Genomic DNA, 26,223 nt, shown 5'->3' on the forward strand with positions numbered 1-26,223 from the left:
AATTTTAATGCTGATTTTTTGTATACCATACAACATAAATACCGGTGTTGTAGTATTACTAGTTAGATGTTTGAATAAGTGCGTAGGTTCATTTATGTTGTAAGATTGCATTAGTGTGTTTTTAAGTGTAGTGAAAATTTATTTGTATGCCCTACCACATAAATAACAATGATGCTGTAATATCTTTATAATACGATTAAAATTACAGTATCAGAAATAAATGCTAATTAAGAGAGAATGGGCAAGGTATTTTAACCTAGTTTTATGCTAGTCATTTATTGAAGCAAAGGCCATTTTTTGTACTTCAGGAAAATATATAAATATGAATTCTCTCAAATGATCTATTCACTGTAAAGCAATTTAAATGCTGCAGCATTTTACCCAGTTAGTTTTTCTTTATGATGATAATTTGAGAAATTGAACATGTTGCTAATTTGGTTTCTCTGTTTTCTTGTATTCTTTTTCTCATATGAAGAATACTGTACACATTACTGTACTTCGAACTTTAGTTGGAATTTTTTTTTTAGGCAAGCCAATATAAGATCATCATCAAGGGTTATACTTTTTTTGTGGCATATTAGGAGGCATATGCAATAGTGTATGTGAAGTTCAGATTGGAAAAACTTAGGAAAACTGTGTTTACAGTTTTTGGTGCAATGTTGCATTTCCACAACCATGAGAATATACCATAATTGCCAGCATATGTGAACACCCCAGGTTTGGAGAGCTTACTCTGGGAAAAACAATAAATCCCTATTTCTGTGGTCTTAACTTTCCATTCCTTGATAAAGGTTTTGAGTAATTCAAGTAGATTTTAGTATTGCTTTTGATTTAGTAAATTACAAGGAGCTTATTTACAAACTTCAGAATCTTGGAATGGGTGGATATGTTTTAGGTTTACTTCAAGATTTCCTTACAGGTAGGAGCCAGTGAGTTGCAGTTGATGGGATCTTTAGTAAACCAAGACCTATTGTGTCTGGAGTTCCACAGGGTAGCATTCTGGATCCACTATTATTTTCATTTTATGCAAGTGATAAGGTTGTTGGCCTGGAAAACAAGATTGTTCAGTATGCTGATGATGCAACACTTGTGGGTGTAGTAAAGTCCCCACTTATGAGAAATGAAGCTGCCCTCAGCCTCAATTGGGACATGGGCCAGATCAGTGAATGGTGTAGTCAGTGGGGTATGAGGTTCCTCTTCTTCATCTTCTTCTTCTTTCTACCTTACCAGTCCCACTGTATACAGTCAACCCCCAGTATTCACGGGGGATAAGGACCACAAACACCCTCAAATAGTTAAAATCTGCGAATACTTGGCATCCCCCTCTAAAAATGCTTATAACTGGCTATTTAAATAGTTCAAAAACCAGACCCCTCTCTAAAAACATTTATAACTGCTTATTTCAATAATTCAGACAGCAAATGTATACCTTAAACTATTATCCTATACAGAATATACCTTAAACTATCATGCAAAACACTTTAATATAATTTCTAAATCATCTTACAACATTACCCTTAAAAATATAAGGCTTACAGCTAAGTGTGAAAACTACTCAAGTTACCCCTATTTTCAAGTACATCCATTAGTTACCCCTATTTTCATGTACATCCATTTTATCTTGTACCTTAAACTATCATCCTACGTAGCATCTACCTTAAGCTGTTATGTAAAACACTTTAATATCATTTCAAAGTTATCGTACACATTACCCTTAAAAATATATGGCTTACAGCTAAGTGTGAAAACTATTCAACTTACCCCTGTTTTCAAGTACATCCATTTTCTCTCATACAGTATTGAAGCAGTCCAATTTTCTTTGTACAGTACATGAAGAAAAACTAGGAAGTTAAGTACTGTACTCTATACAGTATATTTAATATGCATTGAAAAAAAATACATTTTATTGATAGTTTGCTGTTTACATTTTAATATTGTTTGAAAATTAGTAAATAAATTTTTATCGTAAAAAATGTATTTAGTTATGAAAATAACAAGAAAATACAGTAATTAGTGAATATTTCTTGACGAAAAAATCTGCGAATTACTGAATTTTTCATGAATAATTCGCTGATAAGTTCCACAGAAAAATCCGTGAATAGGTGAAGCCACAAATCCTGAACCGCGAATAGGCGGGGGTCAACTGTAGCAGGGTCGGCCGCTTGAGTCAGCTTTCTCCATCTTTTTCTGTTCCTTGCATCTTCTTCCTCCATTCCCACCTCACCCATATCCCTCCTCACCATGTTCATCCATATGATCCACTGACATTCCACACTCCTCCTCCCCATCACTGGCATGTTCTTAGCTCTCTTGATTGGTTCCACCACCTCTCTTCCTATTACATGGCCATAGTATCTGAGACAAGCTTCCCTAGCCTCCTTTACATTGCATATACCACACATTCTTCTTATATCTTGACACTCCCTCCTTTCCGGTAGTGATATTCTAGCAATCCATCTCACCATCCTCATCTCGGTGCTTTCCAACAGTCCCTCCTCTTACCTCTTAAAGTGACCAAGTTTCTGCCCCATATAATAGTACAGGCCTGATAACTGTCATATAAATCTTTATTTTGAGCCTTAATGGCATTTTCACATCTAAAACAACCCCAGTTACTTCTCTCCATTTTTGCCATGCTTCTTTCACTCACTGCTTTCTCAGTACCTACCTCCTCTGGTATTATTGGTCCCAAGTAGTTAAACTCACTGGTCTGTTTTAGCACTGTGCCATCTTCCACTTGAACGTTTACTTCATGTCCAATGTTCACTTTCATTCCTTTCTTCTCTAGGGCTCCTTTCCATGCTAAAAACCTTTCTTGCAGTTCTTCATCTGTGTCTGCTACAATGACTAAATCATCAGCAAACATCAGTTCCCGCAGCTCTTCATTGTTCCTTAATTCTGATGTCCAAATGTCTGTAATGACGAGGAACAGGAATGGACTCAGAGCTAATCCCTGATGGAGGCCAACCTCTGCAGGGAATGTCTCAGTCTCCCCATATTTTGTCTGTATAGTGGCTCTTGCCCCCTCATACATCATCTTCACTAACCTCACCAACTTGTCAGGTACTCCTCTCTTTTTCAAACACCAATTAACTGCTTTTCTTGGTACCCCTGTCATACACTTTCTCAAGATCCACAAAATGCGTAAACTTTCCTGTTTCCTTCTAAATACTTCTCTTGGACTTGTCTTACCGTAAAAATAGCATCCACTTTGCTCTTTCCTTGCATAAACCCAAACTGCTGCTCATGTATATCTGTCAACTCTCTCAACCTTCCTTCTATTATTCTTACTAGTACCGTGAATACATGTTCCAAAAGCTTTATTTCACTGTAGCTCCCACTGTTTAACATGTCTCCTTTTTGCTTATACAATTTAATCATCCAACTATTGTTCCAGTCCTGTGGCATTTCCTCTACATCCCAGATCTTTTCCAATAGTGTGTGCACCCACTCTTTGCCTAGATTTCCCAATGTTTCAATCATTTCTATTGTTACCTCTGAACTTTCCTGCAGCTTTATTTACTTTTCATGTTTTTATAACATTCTCAACTTCACTCTCTCTCATGTTTGCTGTTGGTCGTTTTACTGGAGGAACGTTTTCCCGTTCTTCACACTCATTCTCATTGTTGAATAGTTGTGAAAAATATTTTTTCCATCTTCTCTTGACCTCTTCTTCCTCAATTAAGATATTTCCATTCTCATCTTTAATAATTCCTGCCTCTCCTACATCCTGCCTGTCTTTTCTTCTCGCTTGTGCAATTCTGTAGATTATCTTTTCTCCCCTGATGTTCCCATCATCTCATACCACTCTCTCTCGGCTTCTCCCTTTCCAATCGCTACCATTCTCTTTGTTTCCCCTCTTTGTCTGTCTATACTCCTCTCTTGTTTGGTAGTTGTTATCTTCTTCCCACCCTCTTCTGGCTATACTCTTTTCCTTCACAGCTGTTTTGAACCTCTTGATTCCACCACCCTGTTCCTTTTTCCTGTTGCTGCTTACCACTTGTCTGCCTGCACACCTGCTGCTGCTGGAACCACAATCTCTTTCATATCATCCAATATCTCTTCAGGCAGTAAGCGGCTGAACTCCCGACAACTAAAACACTATTGATTAGCAGATCTTGTATAGATTTCCCACCCCATCCTCCCCATCAGATGGATGGAACATTGCTGAATGAGTCTGAAGCTTTAACTCATCTAGGTGTAGTCGTTTCTTAATAGTAGCAGTTATGACTTGGACCATTGATGGATGGTCTCTTGTCTGTGACTTTTTCATAGGTTTTATTTCAACAGAGATCTTTCACATTCACAATTTGATCCCTGATCCCTTTTGCTTGCTGAGAGCAACCAGATTCGCTGAACAGCAGCACCAATATGCAGTAAATGGGCCTCATTGTTGAACTTCTCAGTTCCAGAGGTCTTTTATTCCTCACACCGTTGGACTGTGTGGAACAGCTTCCCAGAGGATGTCATGCAATTGGAACTTTAGAAGTTCAAGCGAAGGTGTCATGCTTTACTGCCCTAACACTATTCTCCTTGCATTAGAAGTTCAAGCGAAGGTGTCATGCTTTACTGCCCTAACACTATTCTCCTTGCATTTTAATACATATTTATGTATTTATTAATTTATTTTTTCTTTTTTAATAGTGGGATCTCTTCTTTATGTATTTCCCTTTCCCTCCTCTTCTTCCTAATGAACACCATATTCTTTGGAAGCTTGAATTACAAGTCAGTGGCCCTGTGAGCTTGTTCCATATGAATAGGTTTCATCTTCTGATTAATAATAATAATAATAATAATAATAATAATAATAATAATAAAAGTAATAATAATAATAATAATAATAATAATAATAATAATAATAAAAAGTAATAATAATAATAATAATAATATTAGGAAAAAGACTCTTTAATACAGGTTTTGTTAAACAAAATGGCAGTTTCAACAGCATTTACTATATAAAATAAGTGCTGTTGGAACTGCCATTTTGTTTAACAAAACCTGTAATAATAATAATAATAATAATAATAATAATAATAATAATAATGCCGCTATAGGATATTTTAAGCATTTTACCTACCAGAATTCAAATAATGTAAAGGAAGAAAAATTGTAAGCATATTAAATGTATTTGATAGCATTATTGTTTTAATGTGGTATGGCAGATAAACAATTTATCATTACATCATCAAAACATATAGGTGGTTGAAATTACAAAAATATACTAACAAACATATTTACATGTGATAATTGTACAAAAGTCTTTTTGGATAGCCAAAAACTACTCCCTCCCCCCCCTCTCTCTCTCTCTCTCTCAAAATATATATATGTAAATATATATATATATATGTATGTATGTATTATTTATATGTATACATATACACACACACACATATATTATATATATATATATATATATATATATATATATATATATATATATATATATATATATATATATATATATATATATATAAATATAATTGGTACACATGCACTCATGTATGACTGATGCCAATTTTAATCCTGTTGAAGGTATTTTTCAGTTTTGTCATTTATGATGTGTAATGTAGTATACATAATAAATCATTATTATAGCATACAACTTATCATTCGTGAATTAATGTAATTGTAAGTTCCTGAGATGGAACGTATTATGTTTGATATTTTTTATTTCATTCTGTTTAATGTTAGTGCTTTTATAATGGGAAATAGACCATTCTAAATTTGAGAGCGTTATATTTCGTTGCATGGAGCCCTATTTCTGCCGAGTCTAACTTTGTTACGAGAGACTGCAGTAGTTGGTGTTTATGTTAGATATGATGAGTTATTACCTGTCACCAGAACCATTCAATCATAGCCAGTAGGCTAAAATTATGTACCATGACCTTATATTAGAAAAAAGTGCTTAATAAATTATGGCAAATAAGGTTACTTTTGTGTAGTTAGACTTGAATTAGTTGTGAAGAATCTCTTCCCCTCTTATTTTCTCATGGTTTATATTTTCTCCTCTTTGAAGAGACATTTGTCGCAGTCTTCAGTGTTAGAGATCACTTTTTCCTTCCTCTGCATTTCACATATTTATTGAAACTGGATTGTGAACTGAGTTTTCTTTTTCATCTTCATTTTGGATTAGATAGAGCCATCAAATAGGCTATTTCATTGTATAGAATTTACATTAAGTATAGAAAATAAAAGTATCTGTTAAGTTAGATGCAGCTATAGGGGAATATTCAGCTTAGTAATGTTTGTTTGGAGTACAACCCATTCTTAGTATAGTGGTCTTTAAGTTTTGGGTCGAATTTCAGAGGATTACATCACTATATGTGAATATATTTTAATGTTATTTAATTAGGTGGCAGAATAGTAATGAAGGTACAGTTGTTGATTAGTATAATCCTGATTTCCATTTATATTATTTATTGTTAAATTAATGAATGGCACCTTTGAGCACCTGGGTTGCTGTGGTTGGTGGTGGTGGATTTTCTGTAAGCTGTTGGATGTGCCGCCAACATGTGAGTGAAGGTTTGTTATGTAGACTGTAGCTGTATTTCATTATAAGTCACTAACTCTGTAAGACTAATAACCAATTTTTTTTAGTGGATTTTATTTAGTAGCCAGTGAAATTTCTTTTTGTAGGCTGTGAGAAGTTGATTAATTCATAATTGTTAGTGCTGAGATAATAATGAAAAGTGTCAAAAGGTAACTGAATTATTTAGACAGATATCAAATTTATGAGAAATGAAATGTATAAATGTCAAATTTATTGAAAAATGCTCTCTTTAAGAATTTCACTGGTTTATGGAAGTATTTAAATTCTCAGGTTTGTTCCCATTAAAATGCAATACTGTATTCTCACAGTTTCACCCAGCTAAGCCAGTCATTTGTTTTTTTTAAATGTTTGACTTTTGATAATTATGCACACAAGCATGAAGTTTTATGCAAGCAGTATTGCCATTTGATGTCAACAAATTACGGTATGTCTGGTGTAGCATAATGGATTTTTGGGGTGGGCAGTTACTTTAAAAATGCATGATGGCTGTGCCTCAGTGTTCTCCCTCTGCTCTTCTTTAGATTTCCGGCACAACATCACAGTGCAGCCGACCGCCGGTGTTGTTCTTAACCCCTCAAGTCCTGACAGTCCCCCCGGCTCCCCTAACCTGCCTAGACTCAGGGCCATTGCATGTAAGTTACAAGATGCTTTCTCTGTGTCTTGCTTTCACACTATTACTACTCTTTTTTTACCTGTCTCTTATGGCTTTTGATAAAGGGAGAAATATTTGAATGAGACAAATTAGTATCCTGAATTTTTTTACATGTTGCAGTAGCTATAAATCAGTTTTGTTACTTTAAAACTGTAGCAATTGGAAAATTTGCAAAACTTTTTTTTTTTTTTTTTATAAATTTTTAAGGTTTAATCTGCAGTCAGATTGTTCATGATACAAAATCTGCAATCAGATTGTTCATGATACAATTTTTGTCTCTACAAGTAATTTTTGAAGGGCACATAATTTTTTATTTGTCTTCTCAACACAAATAACGGGGGAAATTACTTACTTGACTCGGTGATTAGATTACAGTATTAGTATTTTCTGTAAACTTTTGCAATGTATATGTAGAGCAATAATTCCATGTTGCAGTTTGAAATGATTTAATGAGTTATCAGTTGATTATAGGAATGATCCTGTTGATTTTTGGCAGAGGTAGCTATTTTACGGAATTTAATATTTATACTCTGTAAGATGTGGTAGCCTGCCAGGATTGGTTGGAACAGATTCAGGTAATAAAGTTTGCAATTAAATAAAAAGACAAATAATATTGATGGAGCAGTGACTATGCATAATTTGTAATCAGTATTTTATTATTGTTAAAGGAACATTATTAAAGGTATTACATTAATGTTAGTTGGTTGCATATAGCAACACATATGATTTTTAGTAATGCTGAACTGGACTTTGAAAAGTATTTTTTCAACTTTAAAAAGTACTTTATTAGACACCTAAGAAATTAGTTTCTGTTTCATGATTATTTAACTGTGTTTGTTGAGTACTAGTAATTTTTGAGAATGGATCTTCTTAAGATGGTACATTGTGTTCTCATTTGTAATGTCCATAACTCAGTTTTGTTTTTGTAGAATAGTTATGCTTAGATGCTTATGCATCTTTGTATCATAAAATTTTACATATTTATAATATAAGAACTGGAGGAAAACTATAATTTAGTTTATTATGGGTATTTCTAAGTAACCTTATGTTTTTATACCTGCATTGTTAGTGGTACAGCATTTTATAGTTATTCCTAGGAATCCTTTTTGTTTTCAGTAGTTACTAGAAAGAATAACAAATATTATATTTGGGATCAGTTCATCTAACTCAAGGTGTTTTTGCTTGCTGTGCTACTAGCCTTCACGCTGTTGATAAGGAAAAAAGGACTAAGGATGGGATTCTTGAGGCTTAGAAAACAAAGCTGTGATGTGCAGTGTGGTGTGTGCATTCTTCATGTCCATTAATATTCCTGTGACTGTATTGTTGAATATTAGATGTCTCGCACTTTGTCCTTATGTGGTCTGTAATGTGTTTATATCCATCTTTATCTTTGATCGTTTCCTGAAGTGCCTTTTCAGCATTGCACTTTGGCTCATCCATATTGGCAGAGTCATTCAGTATTTTATTTACAGCTGATGTTTTAAAAGGTGAACTTTTCGATAACTTTCCTATTTTTTTAAATGTTAGTTTAGTACTATATTTTAATAGTTTTACGACTTTTGCAAGTTGACTATGTTTAATTTATTCTTTTTTCATGTATTGGTTCTGTTTTATTTGTTAAATATTTTATCTTAGATACACAATTACATGAAATTGTGATGTAGAAATTTTATGGTACTACACATATAAAAACCTCCATATTTTACAGTATATAGCTGCACTGAACATACCATCCAAGCTGGGGTAGTTGAAAGTGATGTGGATAAATTGAACTGATGCTTTATTGCTCCTTCAAAGTACTCCCCTTATTAGAGACATCATTCTTATTTTTTCTGATTTTTAAATGTGTCATGAAATATGTTTAGTGGTATGTTGTGTGAGTTTCCTTGCAACTTTTCTTGTTTCAATTAGTGTCTGAAATCAGTGACCTTTCATAGTGGATTTCAACTTTAAGGGAAAAATTCTTTAATTGCCAAGAGTGACATTTGAACAGATAAATTGTAATGGAGCAGCATCCAGTACTGAGTGTATGCTTCAAGCATCTTCGTTCTCATTGCCTCTTTTGAATACTTTATGGCCTTAAGTAAAGCATCCCATAAGTAGGTATCACTTCAATGTGTCTTTCATGGCACACAATAGTCCATACAGTACTAAGGAGGAACAGTTTTGTGTTTTTCTCCTCGTTGTAACTAGGACATCAGTGATGTATATTAATCTAACATCTGATGGTGCCTTCATTGGCTTCTGAAAGAAAGACCTTTGTATGGTGATCAGAGTATCTTGGAAGAAAGTAGGCTACTGTATAAGGGTAAAAGCTAAACTCATAAGAATGAGTGGAGCTGAAATTGATGTTTCATTCTCCTTCAGATGGTTACAGCTTGAGAGGGAGTTGACTGACAGTGATGCTCTTTTACAGGCATAAAGAACTATTAAAATAAGCATGAATAAGAAGGAAACCAGTGGCAAAAGTATCAGCATTTTAGGATCTGGATGCCTTGGGGAGACTCAGAAGTGCTGACTGGAACAGTCTCACACCTGTAAAGTCTAACCACAGTATACTTTTTCAAGACCAGAAGAGGGTGAGAAGGAATGCAGGATAGAATTTTGACTTGGTAAACAAGTTCAGTTTGTTTCTTTTTGTAATTGGACAAAGAGAGAGAGAGAGAGAGAGAGAGAGAGAGTATATAGGATAATTGAATAAGCTTGAACATGAAAATAGGCACACATAATGTTTACACCTAGCTTCATGGATATTAAACTTGTGTTGTCCTGGTTCTAGTTAGTCCTGTTATAGTCACACCAGTTGCATGGTGTTGTTCAATTTCATTTCTAATGTAACTTGACATGCTGACAAACCTAGTGATGGGGGTCTATTTTCCTTCCCACCATCAGCACAGCTGATGCTCCAGTGGTCTTCTGCAGTTTGCTATTTATGTTGGTTAAAGCTGTATTTGTTTGTATGAAGGAATGCATTAGGAATGGTTTTGAAATGATTAGCAGGGTAATTTTTTTGTTATACATGTAAGGAATGCATGAATTGAGATATTTCCACTGTCAGCCCAATAGATAGTATTTTGCCCATCTCATAAGGTATTTGAGTACTATGGAGTACATGAAAAATAGAATGTTCATCACTTTGCAGCATCAGCAGATTGCAAAAATTGGTCCAAAGAAATCATAAGGTTTTTTCCTGTCTTTTGCAGTTAAGGCTTTATCAAGGGGAAAAAGGTATAGCTGTATTGCCCAAACCACTGTAACCCCCAATAAATGATAACAATTAAACCTTTGCAGCGATGGTTCTGAAATCAATCCTACTGTTGGTTGTGAATCAAGCCTGTAAAGAATTGCACCGAATCACAGAAAGTTTATCCATCATTGCACAAAGACAGTCTTTGGTAATTGGACACTTTGAGTGTCCAGTTACCACAGGTTTCTTCCTGTGAATAATTGAGAAATTTTACATTGCAAATAACAGATGGATACATTGCTTGCTAAAGTTTTGAACTGATAATTTCTCTGAGTGCTTAAGTGTCTGCCAAATATAAGCATTTCTAACAAAAATCATTGGTACTTCCCTCTTGAAGCATCTAAAGCTTCTCCTTGAGCTTTATATTTAGTAAGATACTAAAGCATGAACCTTCTGAGCCATCCTCTGAAAGTCTTAAAATCACTGCTGCCATATGTACTACTCTAAAAACAGTGCTAGCAAGTATGTATGCCAGTCTGTGGACAGCACTAGTTTTTGTCGTTTGGTCATGCAAATTGTATATCTAATTTCTTGCTCCCTTCTCTCCTCTTACTGGGTTTGTTTACTCTGTTGAGAATTATAAGTGCCAGATCATTGTTTCTTTAAGAATCACTGTGTAGATATTGCATTCACTGGAATGCAATGGTTTTTGTGCCTTTTCTGTATGTTGATGCCATGGCATTTCCCCTCAGGCATAACCCAGTTATGTTTAAGTGTGAAGTTATGCATCTTTTATCATACTCTAGTTAATCTGAGAATAGTTTTCAGAGTCATCTTTCATTATCTTCAATAAATTGGTTCCAAGCTCAAGTGCAGGTGTATGATAGCAAACCCTACTGTACAGTATATGTTTGTTATATAGAGATTTGTGTATGATACTGACTTTTTTTTTAATTATATCCATAAAGACATCAACACTGATATACCGTACAAAAAACAAATGTCCAGCTGCCTTTCCTGCATGACTTACTTCAGCATTTATCCTTACTGCTACATTTACAGTACATTTTTATCATTCTTACTATGTATTACATTGGCAGAACATGTACAGTAATATTAAGCACAGTGCACTGTTATTACAGATAAGACCAATAATGGTAATTATCATCTAGACTACGCAAATAAGAGAAAATTTAAAGCAGTTACCATTTCTATCTCTCTGCTTTCAGCACATTCAGTTTTAATCTCTCCTTTCTATCTACATGTAATTCTGTTGTACAGTATGGGTACAATAATGCATTGTAATGTTGTACCTTATGTTTTTCTCTTTAACTGCACATTGTGAATCCAGGCTAACCTAGGCTGTGATAAGAACTTCTATATTGTAAGGTATCCTAGTTTAGTAAGACAGATAAAGCTGGGGAATTATTGTATATGAATATTATTTACAGGAAACAAAAGTAATAGGCTGTTGTTATGTATGAACAATGAAAAATAATTAAGTGCATTACATTTACTGTAAATTGGAGGGTGTGTGCATGTGGGAAGAGTAGGCTATACTATGTGGCATGGTCCTGAGTCAGACAGTGAGATTAGACAAACATTTCATTAATGGGAATTGTACTAAAGTTACGTTTATTTAATTTGTATATTGAAACTAGTTAATGTAAATGGTGCAGCCTTCATTGGCATACAATGCTTGCAGTATTGCAGAGTAGAGCTTTAGTTTGTTTACCATTTTCTGTTCATGGTGAACAAAACCCCTTATCATTTTGAAGAGAGATATAGCTTTGAGTTATGTACAGCAATGACAACTCCTGACACTAGATTACTAGATATGTTTTCAGTCCAAATGTTTTAAAACTTCACAGTAGAAGTCAGAATCGTAAAATAATTGTACTTGCCAATTACTTGTGAATCCTCCCATGCTGTAATCACTAGTGAACCTTCCTAAATCTCCATTTACTTGTTTTGGATATGAAAATTGTTTGTGAAAGCACATCATCATTTCATTGCTTGCTTAAGTTAGCTTAAGACAGAAATACTAGTAGATATCATTGTAGTACTGTACTGTACTCCATTCTGTGAAATAATTCTTTATTTGCTTTTAATCCCTAATGATTGCTTGACTTGCAATTAGAAATCAAGCTCCATTGATTAGCCTACTCTTTCCACAGATATCCACCAATTTACAGCAAATGAAACATGGTGTATTATTTCTACTAATTTAATGTAATTTTTTTTATACATGGTAATAGCCCATTACTGCCTGGTTGCAAAGTATGATTCACTAATCAGCTGAACATCCCAGTGCATACACAATCTGTTGAGTGTTGGAAAATCTACCTTGCAGACCTTCCAGTGGCATTTGTGCAGATGGATGATTAGCGTGGGGAAATTTTGTTTTGCTAAAAATAAAGAACTTTTAGCTAAAGTCATTCATTTTGAACTAAAGTGCATAAAGAAATGTTTTATGAGTATGTGAGGAATATTTTGAGCTGTTTTATTAATTTTCACCCTCAAGGTATTGTAATAAATAAATACCTTCTAGCCCAGGTTAGCTAGGATAGTAGCACCAGAAAACCTCAACGTGTGGTCAATTTAGGGTAAATCAAAATTGCTGAATTGTTTTTATTCTGTTTTTATTGATTTGTAGGCTATATGCGAGTAAGGTAGGCTAAGTAAATTGCAATACTAGGTTAGATTTTTAGTAGCCTAGCATAGGGCAAACCTATGATTATCCCATTAACTGCATTTTGCAATTTTCCTACACACTTTTTAATTTAATACTGTAGTCCATTTAAAAGATTGATTGCATATGTGTATTTTGTGCTCTAAGGTTGTTCTTGTGATAAAAATATTTGATGAAGTTACAATGACCACTTGATATGAAGTGACTGGAGTGATTTAGGAATTTAGCTTCAACACATGGGGCTATGGAACTAATGATGTCAAAAGGTTTGTCTGCTTTGAGCTAGCTTTAAATGCCTAATGTTGGAAGACTTCTCACTAGAGAGTTTATGGCACTTGGTGGAACAAATGAAGTTGACAGAGTTTTTGTTGAAGCAGGCTTCTTCATTGGAAAGCATTGTGATAGGAAGTTTTTTTTTTTCTTGTGATTTAAAACTTTCATTGTCAAGGTACATGCCATAAAAGGATCATGTTACTTTTACTGCAATTGAAAGTTTGTGGTCTGAAATAATTTGGCAAATTTCTGTTTATCGTTTATCCTTATAGCTTGGTTTTCATCTACAGTACTTCTTTTCTTCATCTTCATCTTGTGCTGTCAATTATTTAATATGTTTTCCACTTCATCTGCCACATCAACAGATGCTTCTCTATAGACTTCCCTTGTTGCACAAAGAATTTTCTTGGTTTTTATGTCAATCCCAAGGAAGCATCTGTAGTTGTTAAAGACTTACACCGTAACATCATTAAATGTGCAATGACCTCTAAAGGTTTTAATTCACCTATTGGAACTTTAATGAAGTTTAGCATCTGTAATGGTGAATGACTTTCAGCATTCCATTATTTAGGAGGTAGGCTCTGCATCAGTGGCTCCTCAGTTGCAGTCAAACACGATGGGGTTGTATGTGACCTTGTCACCCTGGATTATTTGATGATCAAGTTCATATTAGGAGTTAGAAAATGCAACCTCAGTTTCTTCATCTTCATATTTAATAGACTCAAGGTGACGAGTTGCTTTGTCTTTTATTATGAGTACTTATTATACTAGCCCTTCCTCTTTCAAGTATTTCTTTACTTTAGAAACAGAACAGTGGTAGTAATTCACACTTTATTGTATTGCCAGGTAATGGGTAGATGGTGCTTCACATTTTACCTTCAGGGGAGTAAGTTTTGATTATATGGCCCACATTATTGCCACACATTTCTTATGCTAATATGAGTCTGTCTTTTTATGCCATAAAACTTTTAGCCTGCTTTATGCTTTTGTGTATGTATGCTCAACTCAGCATCTTTTACAAAACTTACAATTTTGTCACATGTCCTTGAGGGTATCCTTTCTCTTGAGTCAGTGTCAATTCTGACAGAAATCTGGTGGTGGCATCCTCCCCAGAAGACAGATTCTTACTTTATTTTCCTTTTATTTTATGACCCAAATGTTTTATGGAATGATTGGAGTCAGTTTACTTGTTTTTTCCCTTTTCACAATCTCTGTTGTAGGTGACTTGATCTTATTAAATATTCTGGCCAGTTGTGTGATGGTCTTTTTCTCTTTGTGCATTGCACCAAAAATGTCAGCTTCATGGCTCTAACAAGGCACTCTGCAGGCTCTCTTGGGTTTGGTAGAATTGCGATCAGTGTTATGTTTGTACTTTGGGGACATATTAACCAGACTTTTCACGACGCTAGACAAAGGCAATAATATGAGCAAACTTGGATGCATTAGTTCACACCTGAATGCTGGGATAATACAGAATAATTGTATTAATGTGTAATTTGTTAAAGACTAATTACATTTTCTTATATAAAACCATTACTGTAGCAGAGAAATTTTCTCGTTACAAGTAAACCAGGTCATTCCACGTATAGAAGAAAAGAGGTTGAGATGTTCCAGGCTGCACACTGAATCATACTCACATTGTTCTGGAACGGTTGTGATAGAGCTGTGGGGTCAGGAGTTTATTTTCAAAGCTATTCCTTTGTGACGGACCCATCACTTATAACATTGAAGGTTGGCAGGTAACCAGAAATTTATAAGAAATGGTTGTCGAGGATTGCTGACCTGGAACCATAGAGACATTAGCTGTTACCTAAGGAAGATAAGGTAGTCGGCTACGGGCTCATAAGAACCCTAGATTACAGTGGGGACCTCATGCATTGAATTTACGTGGCATTCGTTCATCATTAAGCAATTTCAAGGTCTAGGGTTCTTGAGAAGTTGAGATTGTTGAGGATCCCCAGGAACTCCACTGGAATATGAAGACTCAAAAGTTCATTTTTGTTGATGTCAGGTTGACATAAAGTTTCAAAATGGAGTGGAAAATAAGAATTGAAACTGCCTTCCATATTGCAAGGTTTACCAGTTTCTTGCAGTATACCAAAAATTTGCTAGCCTAATTGTCATCAGTTAGTGTGTCAGTAAATGAGTCTCAGTGCCTGACAGGTGCCACTGAGCACATGAGTGACATGTCACTGCAGATGTGAAGTATGCTGCAAGTTTAGCCAAGACTATACAACTTCATTCTTGCTTAGCTTGCAGTAGGAGCAGATTGGCATGAGACCAAAGATAACAGCACTGATGGCACTGTGCAGCAAGCTAGTTTCATTTATATTTTCTTGCCACTAAACAAGGATGTTATAATACTTGGCACTGACAAGTATGCAGGTACCATAAAGTTTGTGGGATCATTTTCCCCAGTTGGCCATTGAGAATGTTTCTGTCATAATTCCTTTGCAAGAGTGCAATCATACAGTATAGATTGATTTTTGAACATAAACCATGAACAGGGCAATCACAAGGATTTGTTGGTTTCCAACTTTCCTGTACAGCTGTATTAGATTTTTTATTTTGTTTGCATGGGAAGAAAATCTGTGAGCCAATGCCCTCTTGATGATGTTCCTAAGGCAGCTGATTGATGCCTCAAGCATGTGAAAATTGTGCCTTATCATATCCTGGTACTTGCACTCTAACCTGGGGTTATCCTAAAATTGCAGGCAAATTTTGCATGATTTGGCACAGTATGGTTGAGCAAAAATGTAGCATAGACTTGTAAATTTGTTGAAAAAATGACCACATCAGATGTATCATATACAGTGGACTTAGCCAGCCACAGTACCAAAATTACCATAATTTTAAGCAAATAAACCTCAGTACATAAGCTGATGCATACTTATGGATAATTTAGTCTTTGGCAGTAGAATTGCTGATACACAATTCAGAGCACTTTTTAATTCAGAAGAACACTTCTTATAGTATGCAAAGAAAAGAACACAATCTTCAGATTTTCTAGGCACAAAGTAGCCAGCATAATGGAATCAAACAAACAATTTTTCCTGATTTGGTCATCTCACAGTATCATGGGAAAATATGGTGGGTATTTTCCACTTAGCATTAAGGTGCTTGTTAACATGAACCAGATTTATTATTAATCAAAGAAGTGGATGGGGTAAGCATATGTAATTTACTGAGCCAAAAAGCCCTAGATGAATGACCACCTCAAAAGTTCAAGGAGAAATTTAGGCTTTCAAATCATAGAGAGTGGGGAGGCATCAGCTATGGGGGCAAGAATGAAAATTCTGGTGAAAATACACATTGCACTCAGTCAGAGAGGGGAGAATTTTACATCTTATTCACAAGTTTCAATCCACATGGGGAAAACTAGCTGCTTCAACAAATCTGCCAACAAGATGGAGATAACTTCATATTTTGCCTGAAGGAAAAGAAAATTGTGCTTGACTCTCACCCCACAATGGGAAAGAAAAGCTCTTTTACCCTGTGAAGGGTAAAAGCATGTATGTAGGAAGACACTGCAGGTGGATCCCCTGTACAGAGGCATAGGCATGACCTAGTGCAAAAATGCAAAATGTTCAGTTACCAGTTAACAAAGGCAGTGTACTGCTACAGCATTGGTTTACAAGCCATTTTAAGCTTGACAAAAGACAAAGTACTGTACTTTGGTGAAACCACATGAGGGTTGGAAATAGGCCTCAGAAAGTTAGCCACAGTTTTATATATGAGGCCAAAAGTCAGTACAGTATTGCAATTCATGGTATTTGGAAACCGGTTTCCCTCAGTGGCTCAGGTGTTGAGAAAGTAGGACCCCTATAGCAATAGACAGTAAGCTGAATTTATTACAAAGAGACACTCCAAGAAAACCTCTCATCTGAAATATGCTCAGCTGAATTACTGTATCTTTATTTTAAGGTGTGGTAATTAATTTCTTAGAGATTTGTGTTCTTTTTAAAAATTTACTGTAAATTAAAAAAAATGTCAAATATTCAATATGGGAAAGGATTTGCTGAACTATCACAAAAATGAAATCCATTTCATGAAAAATACATTAAGACAGCTACAAGTCCTTTGATGGCTAGCTAGCTAAGGTAACTGGATTACAAAAAATTCATTGTAATATTTATATACAGAAATTAAGAACTTATGTTGAAGGTGGCTTGAAATCTTGCATCTACAATTGACAGAATATGAATAATTTGTGTTACGTGACTGGAGCATGCATATGATTTGTTGGGCCATACAGCTGACCTACTTTAGGATGTTATTGTAGACACCAAATGAGTTGGTATTCATTCCAATGTCAGTAAGGTAGGGAGTGATATTTATTGCAGTATCACTGATGTATATCTGCTACTACATCATGCAGTCAGCTCTGTGCCATCTCATGGCTGTACAGATTAGGAAACAGAGAGAGATGTAGCATAAAATCCTTCACCTCTAGAGTAGACTTATGAGGTGTCTTAATTGCTAAGGATGGATAGCCAGAATTGGTTTATGTTAGTGTTTTACAAACTTTTTTGGCTGCCCCTGAACACATAATTTGTTTTAGTGGAACCATGATATCAGCTTTTCTTCTTTTAGTTTATTCAAGTAATTTTACTAAAGTATATTTCCATTGAATAGCAAAGGAATTTTGATATACCCTATGTTGGTAAAAGAAAAGAAAACACAAACACACATGTTTGTAAAGTAGTTAGGCCAGTGATTGCACAGATTAGGCAAGTGACTTCTGTTAAACATTCAGTATACAAACGAAATTACTTTATAATGAAGCAGAATTACTTTATAATAGAATCAAGTCATATCACTGGTTTTTGAAAAATTATACCCGCATGATCTTGCTGAAAACAAAACTATGAGAAACTATACCTTACAGAGATAGCACATTTTTCCAACCATTGCCATTGTTAATCTTGAAATTTTTATCAGCAAGAATGTCAGTATCATGTTCAGCCTACCTCACAAAACCATTTTTTTTTTTTTTGTCCCTTGCATGACTTTTAATTATTGTATATTCTGACTGTTTTCACCTCATTCCCACCATGGAGTCCACATTTGGTTGGGAAACATTGATTTTTCTTTTGCCTACTTGTACTTAAGGCTATGATTTCCAAAAGTTGGACCAACCCAGAGGTATGTCATTGATATAGACTTTTGTCAGGTCGGAAAGCCTCTGTGAGATAGAAAGTATTTGTTATTTCTGCAAATTAGTTCTCTCTCTCTCTCTCTCTCTCTCTCTCTCTCTCTCTCTCTCTCTCTCTCTCTCTCTCTCTCTCTCTCTCTCTTAATAGAAACAGTAAACTTGGAAGGTGATTTTTGGCTTTCTTTACTAAAACTGTACAGAGATATTTTTATCTTTACTAGTACAGTACACTGTCGTACTCATTCATTTTGCATAGGCTTTTTACAAGCTCCACTAATTTGAACAATTGGTTTGTATTTACAAAACAAAATTTAATTGAAGAAAGATGTGTTCTTAGCAGTGCATTATACAATAATTTGATTCTTTGTGATATTACAGTAGATCTTATAAGGATTTTAGGCTGTTGGGGCAAAGTGGGTTGTAAACTTTTGAAGGTGAACTGAATATTTATGTTTTTTTTTTATAGTGTCTAGTATTATATGTTTAATGCTCATCCTCTTCAACAGTCTTTGGATCTTTTTTTATCTTAAATATAATTCATGAGCAATGTCCAGTCACAGAATACTGTAGATTTCATGCAATTTGAAGAAAGAAAACCTTTTACTTCTGAAACTGCATCTATTGTATTATAGTTTATTACCATAAATTATCTCCACACTTAATGATTCTTGACATTTAACATATAATTGCCCTTGTTATTTATGGGTGTTGTCATTCTTTGAGTGTGTTTAGATTTTTGTATAATTAAATAGTAGAGTGAAATCTGTGCACAAATATCTTTTATTGAATCTTTATTGCCTTAAGTAAGATGCAAATTTTTACAAAACTAGTGTGATTGGTGGCAACATTCAGAGTTGTTGAGGAATTGGACATTATCCTATACTAGAATTAGCTAGCAATATGTCTGTGAAACCGTGGTACGAAGTTACCAAAATTATTGAAAGTTTGAAATATTAAGGAACACAATATTTTTTTTTATTGCAATCTTATTTGAAATTATGGAAGAGGTAAAAGTTACTTTAATTCTGCAGTAATGGTTTATTATACATCTTGGATGTCAGAAAATGTTGATTGTTATACATAAGAGTATGGGTTAGCAGATTTGTTATTTCTGTGAAAGTTTGCTTAAATAGTTATATTTTGAAAGTAGGGCTTCGTAGATTGGAGAATTTTTCAGTAGTCTCATGATGAAAACATAAGGTGAATTTCTTATGCGTAATTAAATATCATAAATAGCCATTTTCCCTGAAAACATGACTCAGAAACTTACTTAAATCAATCAAATGTTTTTTTAAGTCTTGTGTCTTGAATTTAATGACGATTCTGTGTATACATTCATAATTTTTTATGATATATCTTGAAAATATGTTTTTAAAAATTTGATTTAGGTTGTAGTGTAAATGTCATTGCTTTTAAGTTCAGACCTTTGGTTTGCATAAGTGTGAGTATTCATTCCATGTAGTGATAAGATAACATTGCACTTTTCTTCACTGCTTAGGAAATATTTCCTTCCTTCATGATTTTACTTTCACAGAATTATAATATTCATAGTTAAAGGGCATGATTGTTGCCTGTTTCCAGGTATAGCACAGTTGAAATCCATATACTGTATTCCAGAGTTAGCTATTGACAGTACAGATGCAGTTGAACCTTACCCTTCATAATTTACTGTAATTCAGTTTTTGAGGTCAATCTTGTACAGCTCTTATTAATCACTGTATCACATACAGTATTTTTAAAACAAAGTTGCCATAAGTTCTCCCTAATTGAGTACAATATTTCAGTCCCACCATGTTGAATTAGTATATAAGATCGTTTAGATGTCTACAGGGTTTCATTCAGTAGCATTATTATTCCGTTCAGAAAAGCAGTCATTGTATTAGGAGAAGATGAATCATTTTAGACAATTCTTTTCATTTTGGCACTTTTCCACTTGCTTGAAACATTTTACATATAGACTTTCAAATGTTCATCCTGTAGCTGGAGCTAATTGGAACCAAAGACTATAAATCTGCAATCAGTGAGGTTTAAATAATTTTTTATGTATGTTTTAACCATTGTTTGTAGCTGTTAATAGTATTAGGAGCAGTTTGACAAAATTATCAGTAAATTAAATGTGTATCCAGATATATATTTTCTTGTGTTAAACAGTGCGTAAACAGAGCTCTTCCCAACTGGGTTTGCATTTAACAAGATCTTTATTAGTTTGGGTAGAATGAGTTTCATGTGAGATTACTGATGTTAGTGTTATTTTTTATCTGAACATCTTTACACTTTTTTGTGACAGATTATGTTCAAAACAGCAGGACAGTAAAAATAAAAAAGTCAAAAGGATGAGTTGAAGCTACCTGAAAATAAAATTTTCACACATTACAGTAAATAGATATATAAATAAATATTAGCCAGATATAAACTACTAGTGATGCCATTCATATGAATTTATTATGCTCCGTACAACTCTGATAAATTGACTTTTTAGAGATATTTAGTAGTTGTTCACCTTAGCTGTCACACAGTAAGACATAAAAATGTATAGTTTATTCTTGATAGAGCTAAGTGTAGTTATTTTTCATGCTAAGACACCTTTTGATGTCAGTTTGAAGCTGGATAGCCATACTTTACAAAATTTAATATATTAAAAAAACAGAAATGAACATGATAGGTCAAATTGAGACATTTAAAAAAATAAAGTACTTTATAGACATGTTTTTACATGATGCAAAACTATGATGACCTGTATTGTAAATTATTTTTAGCATTATACTAGAGGTATTTATTTCAGCCATTTTGCATTAAAGAATAATACCACCATTTTTTACTATAAGGGGACACTTGTATTTATTATATTTACTAGCACTTTTTGGTATGTAGATTTCAGATGTTGCAAATGCATAATGCATACATGGTTACTTATTTAATTGGTATGGTAGTTTTGGCTTTTTTTGAGAAATATATAGAGATTGATAAAAGAGCAAAAGATAAAAAATGTTATTGGCCTAGGGATATTCTTGAGTTTCACTTCCTGATACATTTTAAGAGAATTTCCAGAATGAAACAAGAATTTACAATGGACCTTCTTCCACTAATATATTGACTGCATACCATCCCAGCAGGTTAACCTACATTAAAGAATTGAAATGCTCCATTTGAAATCCATGTAGAGAAAGATTTAAATGTCTGTAAAACTTTATCCCCTGTCACCTTACAGTAAGACCATTTGCAATGTCTGGAAGGGCATCGTTATACAGTCCTTTGTTCCCCATCATCTTACAGTAATACAACATTTGAAATGGCTGGTGGAACTAAATTGTTATCTAGGCCTCCGTTCCCCTACGCCTAACATGAGGACAAGTACGTGAGTGGTCTCAGGGGTTGATCTTGTGTAAGCTCCTCTATTGTGACTACCTTTCATCTTGAGCTCTAGTTAGTCTAGCTGCGTCAATACACCTGTCCAAGCACCATCTTCATAACAATATAAAATAGATAAATATTACAGTTAAACCAGTCATCTCCTCACACATATTTGCATGCTAGAATGCTCTTGGCCTTTTTGGAGCTTGTTATTGGATATCTTACTACATTGTATTTTTCCTTATAGTTTTTTAAAAGAGGCAATGACATTACCTATAATGCAAGTTGAAAGGTAAATTGTCTTTGATTAGTCTTTTACAGTTATTCATAACTTATTACTTATTGGAAGTTTTGAGTGCAATATCCAAGTGAAGGGGTTTAGTCTAATTTTTATGGTACAGTCAGTCAGTTTCTATGGGTTGGCACTTGAACCAGAAATCCTTACAGAAGGACAAAGCAGTTTACAGCTGTACCACAAGTTCAAAAACCAATGGCTTAAGTCATCTGCACAAAGAACACTTCTGGTCAGCTGAACCCATACATATGCCATCTTTGGGCAAGTTGGTCTTATTTTTTGCATTTTTGCTTTTGGCATTTTGGAAAAGCTTTATATAGCCAGTTTTGTTTGCCTGTTTTTGTCATATGGTTATTTCTAGTTTTAATGCCATTCCACAGATGAGTAGTAGTAATTGACTGCAATAATTCAAATTTTTTACCTGCCTAGATTCACCCATAGTGAAGCCTATCTTGTGTTAGGCTTGGATTACATTTATATTTTCCAGTAGGTGTTATGTCATATATGCTCTGTCCTAGCAGGTTTTGCAGGGTTGTCAACCTTGCTTTAGGTCAAAGATTGCTTGGTTACCCTCTGCAGTATTTATCCAGTTTGTGCATTTTTATTGTGCTGAAAACAAGCTCTCTTATTTGGCTTGTGCATTACCCACCTTGTGTTCATCCTGGAGCCAGTTTCCTGGTAATCTAAAACATGTGTATGCTGTGGTGGCCTAGCTATTTTTTCTTGGTGGTGATAATTATACTGTAGGATGCTTTTCACCTTTTTGGCCTTATGACTTAGCATGACTCCTCCCCATTTACCAAACCTTTGGGTCATCCTTGCAAGGGAAGAAGCTAGGGAGGCAGCTTATACTTCTGTAACTATGTATTATGTGTATGTACACTGACTCATACACATCCAAGATGTTGTTGCAGTGGTTGATAGTGGGAGAAGGTGGGTACTATTATAAATTGCATATTTATGATCAATGGGGCAGATTTTAAGTGTGAATTATGTTGTTTATAATGATCATCATAAATGATTTAATTTAGAATTCTCATCTGGTATACTGTAGTCTTCGTGCATCCTTTCTCTATGAAAGTGAGTGAGACATGGCCTAGATCAACACTGACAAAGACTTTCTCCTGAAGAAGGACAACTCCATGGAGGATGAACACTCAATATCAGTTATCATTGTCGTACTATGTAACTGATGTAGTGTATATGTCCAGAATAAAACTACCCAAGTTTGCAACTACTTTCCCCTCCAAGAATGACAAACATTGGAGAGTTACTGGCAGAATGCAGTAATCCTGAAAAATCAGTTATCAGAAAGATAGAGAAAACTCTGTACTAATTAAATGCAGCTGATGCAGCTATTACCTTCAGTACTACATGTTTAAAAGAGGGTCTACTACCTATATACTCAGTTGAAGTAGTTACAGTTCAAGGATGACCATACATATGATACCACAACTTTTCCCTGCTTGGAAAAGCAAGAAAATGAGAAGCTGGGTTCTTGCAGTGGTGTATAAGACAGGTAGATGCCAAGAAGTATGCAGATGTTCAGTCTAATTTGTTGTTTTCAAAATTTGTTAGCAATTCCTTTGTATTGTTGAGAACATTTTGTTAACAGAAAGCTGGTGCGTGTGTGTGTGAGAGAGAGAGAGAGAGAGAGAGAGAGAGAGAGAGAGAGAGAGAGAGAGAGAGAGAGAGAGAGAGAGAGAGAGAGTGGTGCTCTTACACCCCTTCATTATACAAAATGGGTGCAGCGGTCACTTGGGCAGCACTGAATTAGTTTTAGAACCAGGCTTCCCCTTCTTTTCAGTCTTGGGGTAGTCACGATATGGTCAAGAGATGCTTCCCTTGCATAGGTTGTTGAGCAGAGTACATAAAAGTTCAGTGTTCAAGTCAGAGTAGCTACAATATGTAGTAACATCTAAAGCCCACTAAAATGTTTCAGTAATTTTCAGACATCTGAACAAGGAAAACTGACCAGTTTTCAAGCAAAAGATGGAGATTTTTCAAAAACATTGGTTAGTGGCCAGGACTTACACAAAACTATTGAAGGTTCTTAGGCAGAGGTGGGTGGATAACCTTCCATTCAGATTAGTACAGCTGCATATGGTACTAGAACATATGCATGCTCTATCTAGTAAGATGCAATTCCTTGACTTTCCAGGGCCACTTTACAGTTACAAGGAACTCCAGCAGTCACAAAATCATCCTTAATTTGTTGATTTCAGTCAGTTTCTTTGCTCTCACTCTTGAGATTATAGCAATGTAACAGGCATGTTAAGTGCTTGCAAAGAGCTTTTTGGATAATTTTTGGGAGAAGACATGCAAGTTATATTTTGGCACATCATAATCACTCTCCCAGTTTGAAAGCACTGGAATGTTTGCATTTGGAAGTAAACACAAGTTCAGAGCCTTTAGATTGGGTCTTAGTAATGCCCAAGTTCAAGGCCTCATGGTTTATATGAAAGTTTGTATAGTGCAAGCAAACACTAATTTGGACTGCATGCAAAGAGATCCCGTTGTTACACCTGGAAAGAATGGAGTTCCTGATAAATTTGAGAAGGCCAGAATTTTTACGGCCTAAAAATCACCTGACTGGGTTTTATGCAACAGAAAGAACTCCACTGTTTCTGCCAGAAGACAGAAGAGTGGCTGTAAAATAACGTATCTGAATTTTTTTTGGCAATAAAATCAATCTCCTCTCCATAAATATTTTTATGCCAGTTTTTCATGTATTTGGTTAGACTTAAATTTAAATGAGTTCTCTTCGTGCTTGTCTCGCCTATGCATTTTCTGCATGTTCCACTATTTCCAAAGCTACTGAACTTCTTTAACTACTGCTTTTCAGACCAGTTGTTCCTCATCCTTTCTCATCAAGTGTCCAGACCATCAGAATCTTTGAGATGTTAACATTCCATGTTCACACTTTTTCAGAATCACATTTTCCTTTTAGTGCCCATGTATCTACACAGAATATTACATGCTTTATGTATCCATTGCAAGTCTTGGCTCTCTCTACTAATGGGACATTTTTATTTGCCAGTAGCCTGGCGATCTTTTTTTCCATATCATCATTGCTGGAGCTACTCTCTTTCTTACTGTTCCCCTTTATTCCTCATTCACCGTCCAGTGTCTCCAAGGTAACAGAAATGAACATCGCTTTTAAGGCCTGTCTATCTATCACAACTGGGTTCTCACCTCCCATTTGCTCATACAATACAATTTAAGTGTCTGAAAACCTCTTACTCATTGTATTTCAAGATGTGGGTGCAAACATTTCATAACCATTGTTCAAAATTCCACACTTACGCTCTCGAAGAGGCAATGCCTATACAGTAGTTATCACAGGACTCCAGGTACACCATTTAAACTTAACGTTTATCATAATAGCCTTACAGACATTCCATTTGGGTCTTGGTAAATGCTCCCAAATTGTTATACACTATGCAGGAGTGTAGAACTTTCTCAGAGTCTTCAGTCTTAAAGTTGCATGTTCATGACATGCAAATTTCCATCACACCCACTGTAAAAATGGAGTTGGGGTTTTGAGTTTTCATTTTATTTATGTCTAGGTTGATACTTTCTACTAAAAACAAGTTATGAAGTCCAAATTATACTGATTTAATTTTTCATTTGCAACTCTTCTGGCATCTAAGAGGGGCTATATAGGATTTGAAATCCAAATTTCCCAGCGGATGCTGTACATTGCATGTTTAATGCAATCTTAAATACTTTTAGGCAGATGACTGAGCTCATTGTATTTTGGACACAAGATACTGTTCTTCTTTTCATGTTTCAGTGTCCAGAATGTGCCCCTGGATACAAGAGCTTATTTGTACATGGAAACTGACTAACGTAATGCACTAAAAATGAATTTTTGACTCAAACCCCTTATTTTGGAAATATTTAATTTTTGAAGCATTACAGGTTTAGTGGATTTTATAGATGTTCAGCTTTGGAATTTTTGAAATGTTTAGTAGACCCAATTACTAAATTCCAATCTGATATTACTAGGAGTGGAATGAATTTTAACATTAAAAAATGTTCAGTATTTGAGTAATGGATATATAA

At 34.8% G+C, this 26,223-nt stretch overlaps 1 protein-coding gene across 5 annotated transcripts in view; it reads left to right on the top strand.

The window, feature by feature from the left end:
• LOC136853472 (mitogen-activated protein kinase kinase kinase 11-like) overlaps nt 1-26,223 on the top strand; it is a 200,095-nt gene that overhangs the window by 89,936 nt on the left and 83,936 nt on the right. For 3 of the 5 annotated variants that reach the window (XM_067129079.1, XM_067129080.1, XM_067129078.1), the window contains exon 8: nt 7,072-7,182. The exons of the other annotated variants lie outside the window; for them this stretch is intronic. In XM_067129079.1, the coding sequence (XP_066985180.1) occupies nt 7,072-7,182 (111 nt within the window). The remainder of the gene's footprint in view (nt 1-7,071; nt 7,183-26,223) is intronic. 5 annotated transcript variants of the gene reach the window in all.

Source organism: Macrobrachium rosenbergii, chromosome 27, assembly GCF_040412425.1.
Source record: "Macrobrachium rosenbergii isolate ZJJX-2024 chromosome 27, ASM4041242v1, whole genome shotgun sequence".
NCBI lineage: Eukaryota > Metazoa > Arthropoda > Malacostraca > Decapoda > Palaemonidae > Macrobrachium > Macrobrachium rosenbergii.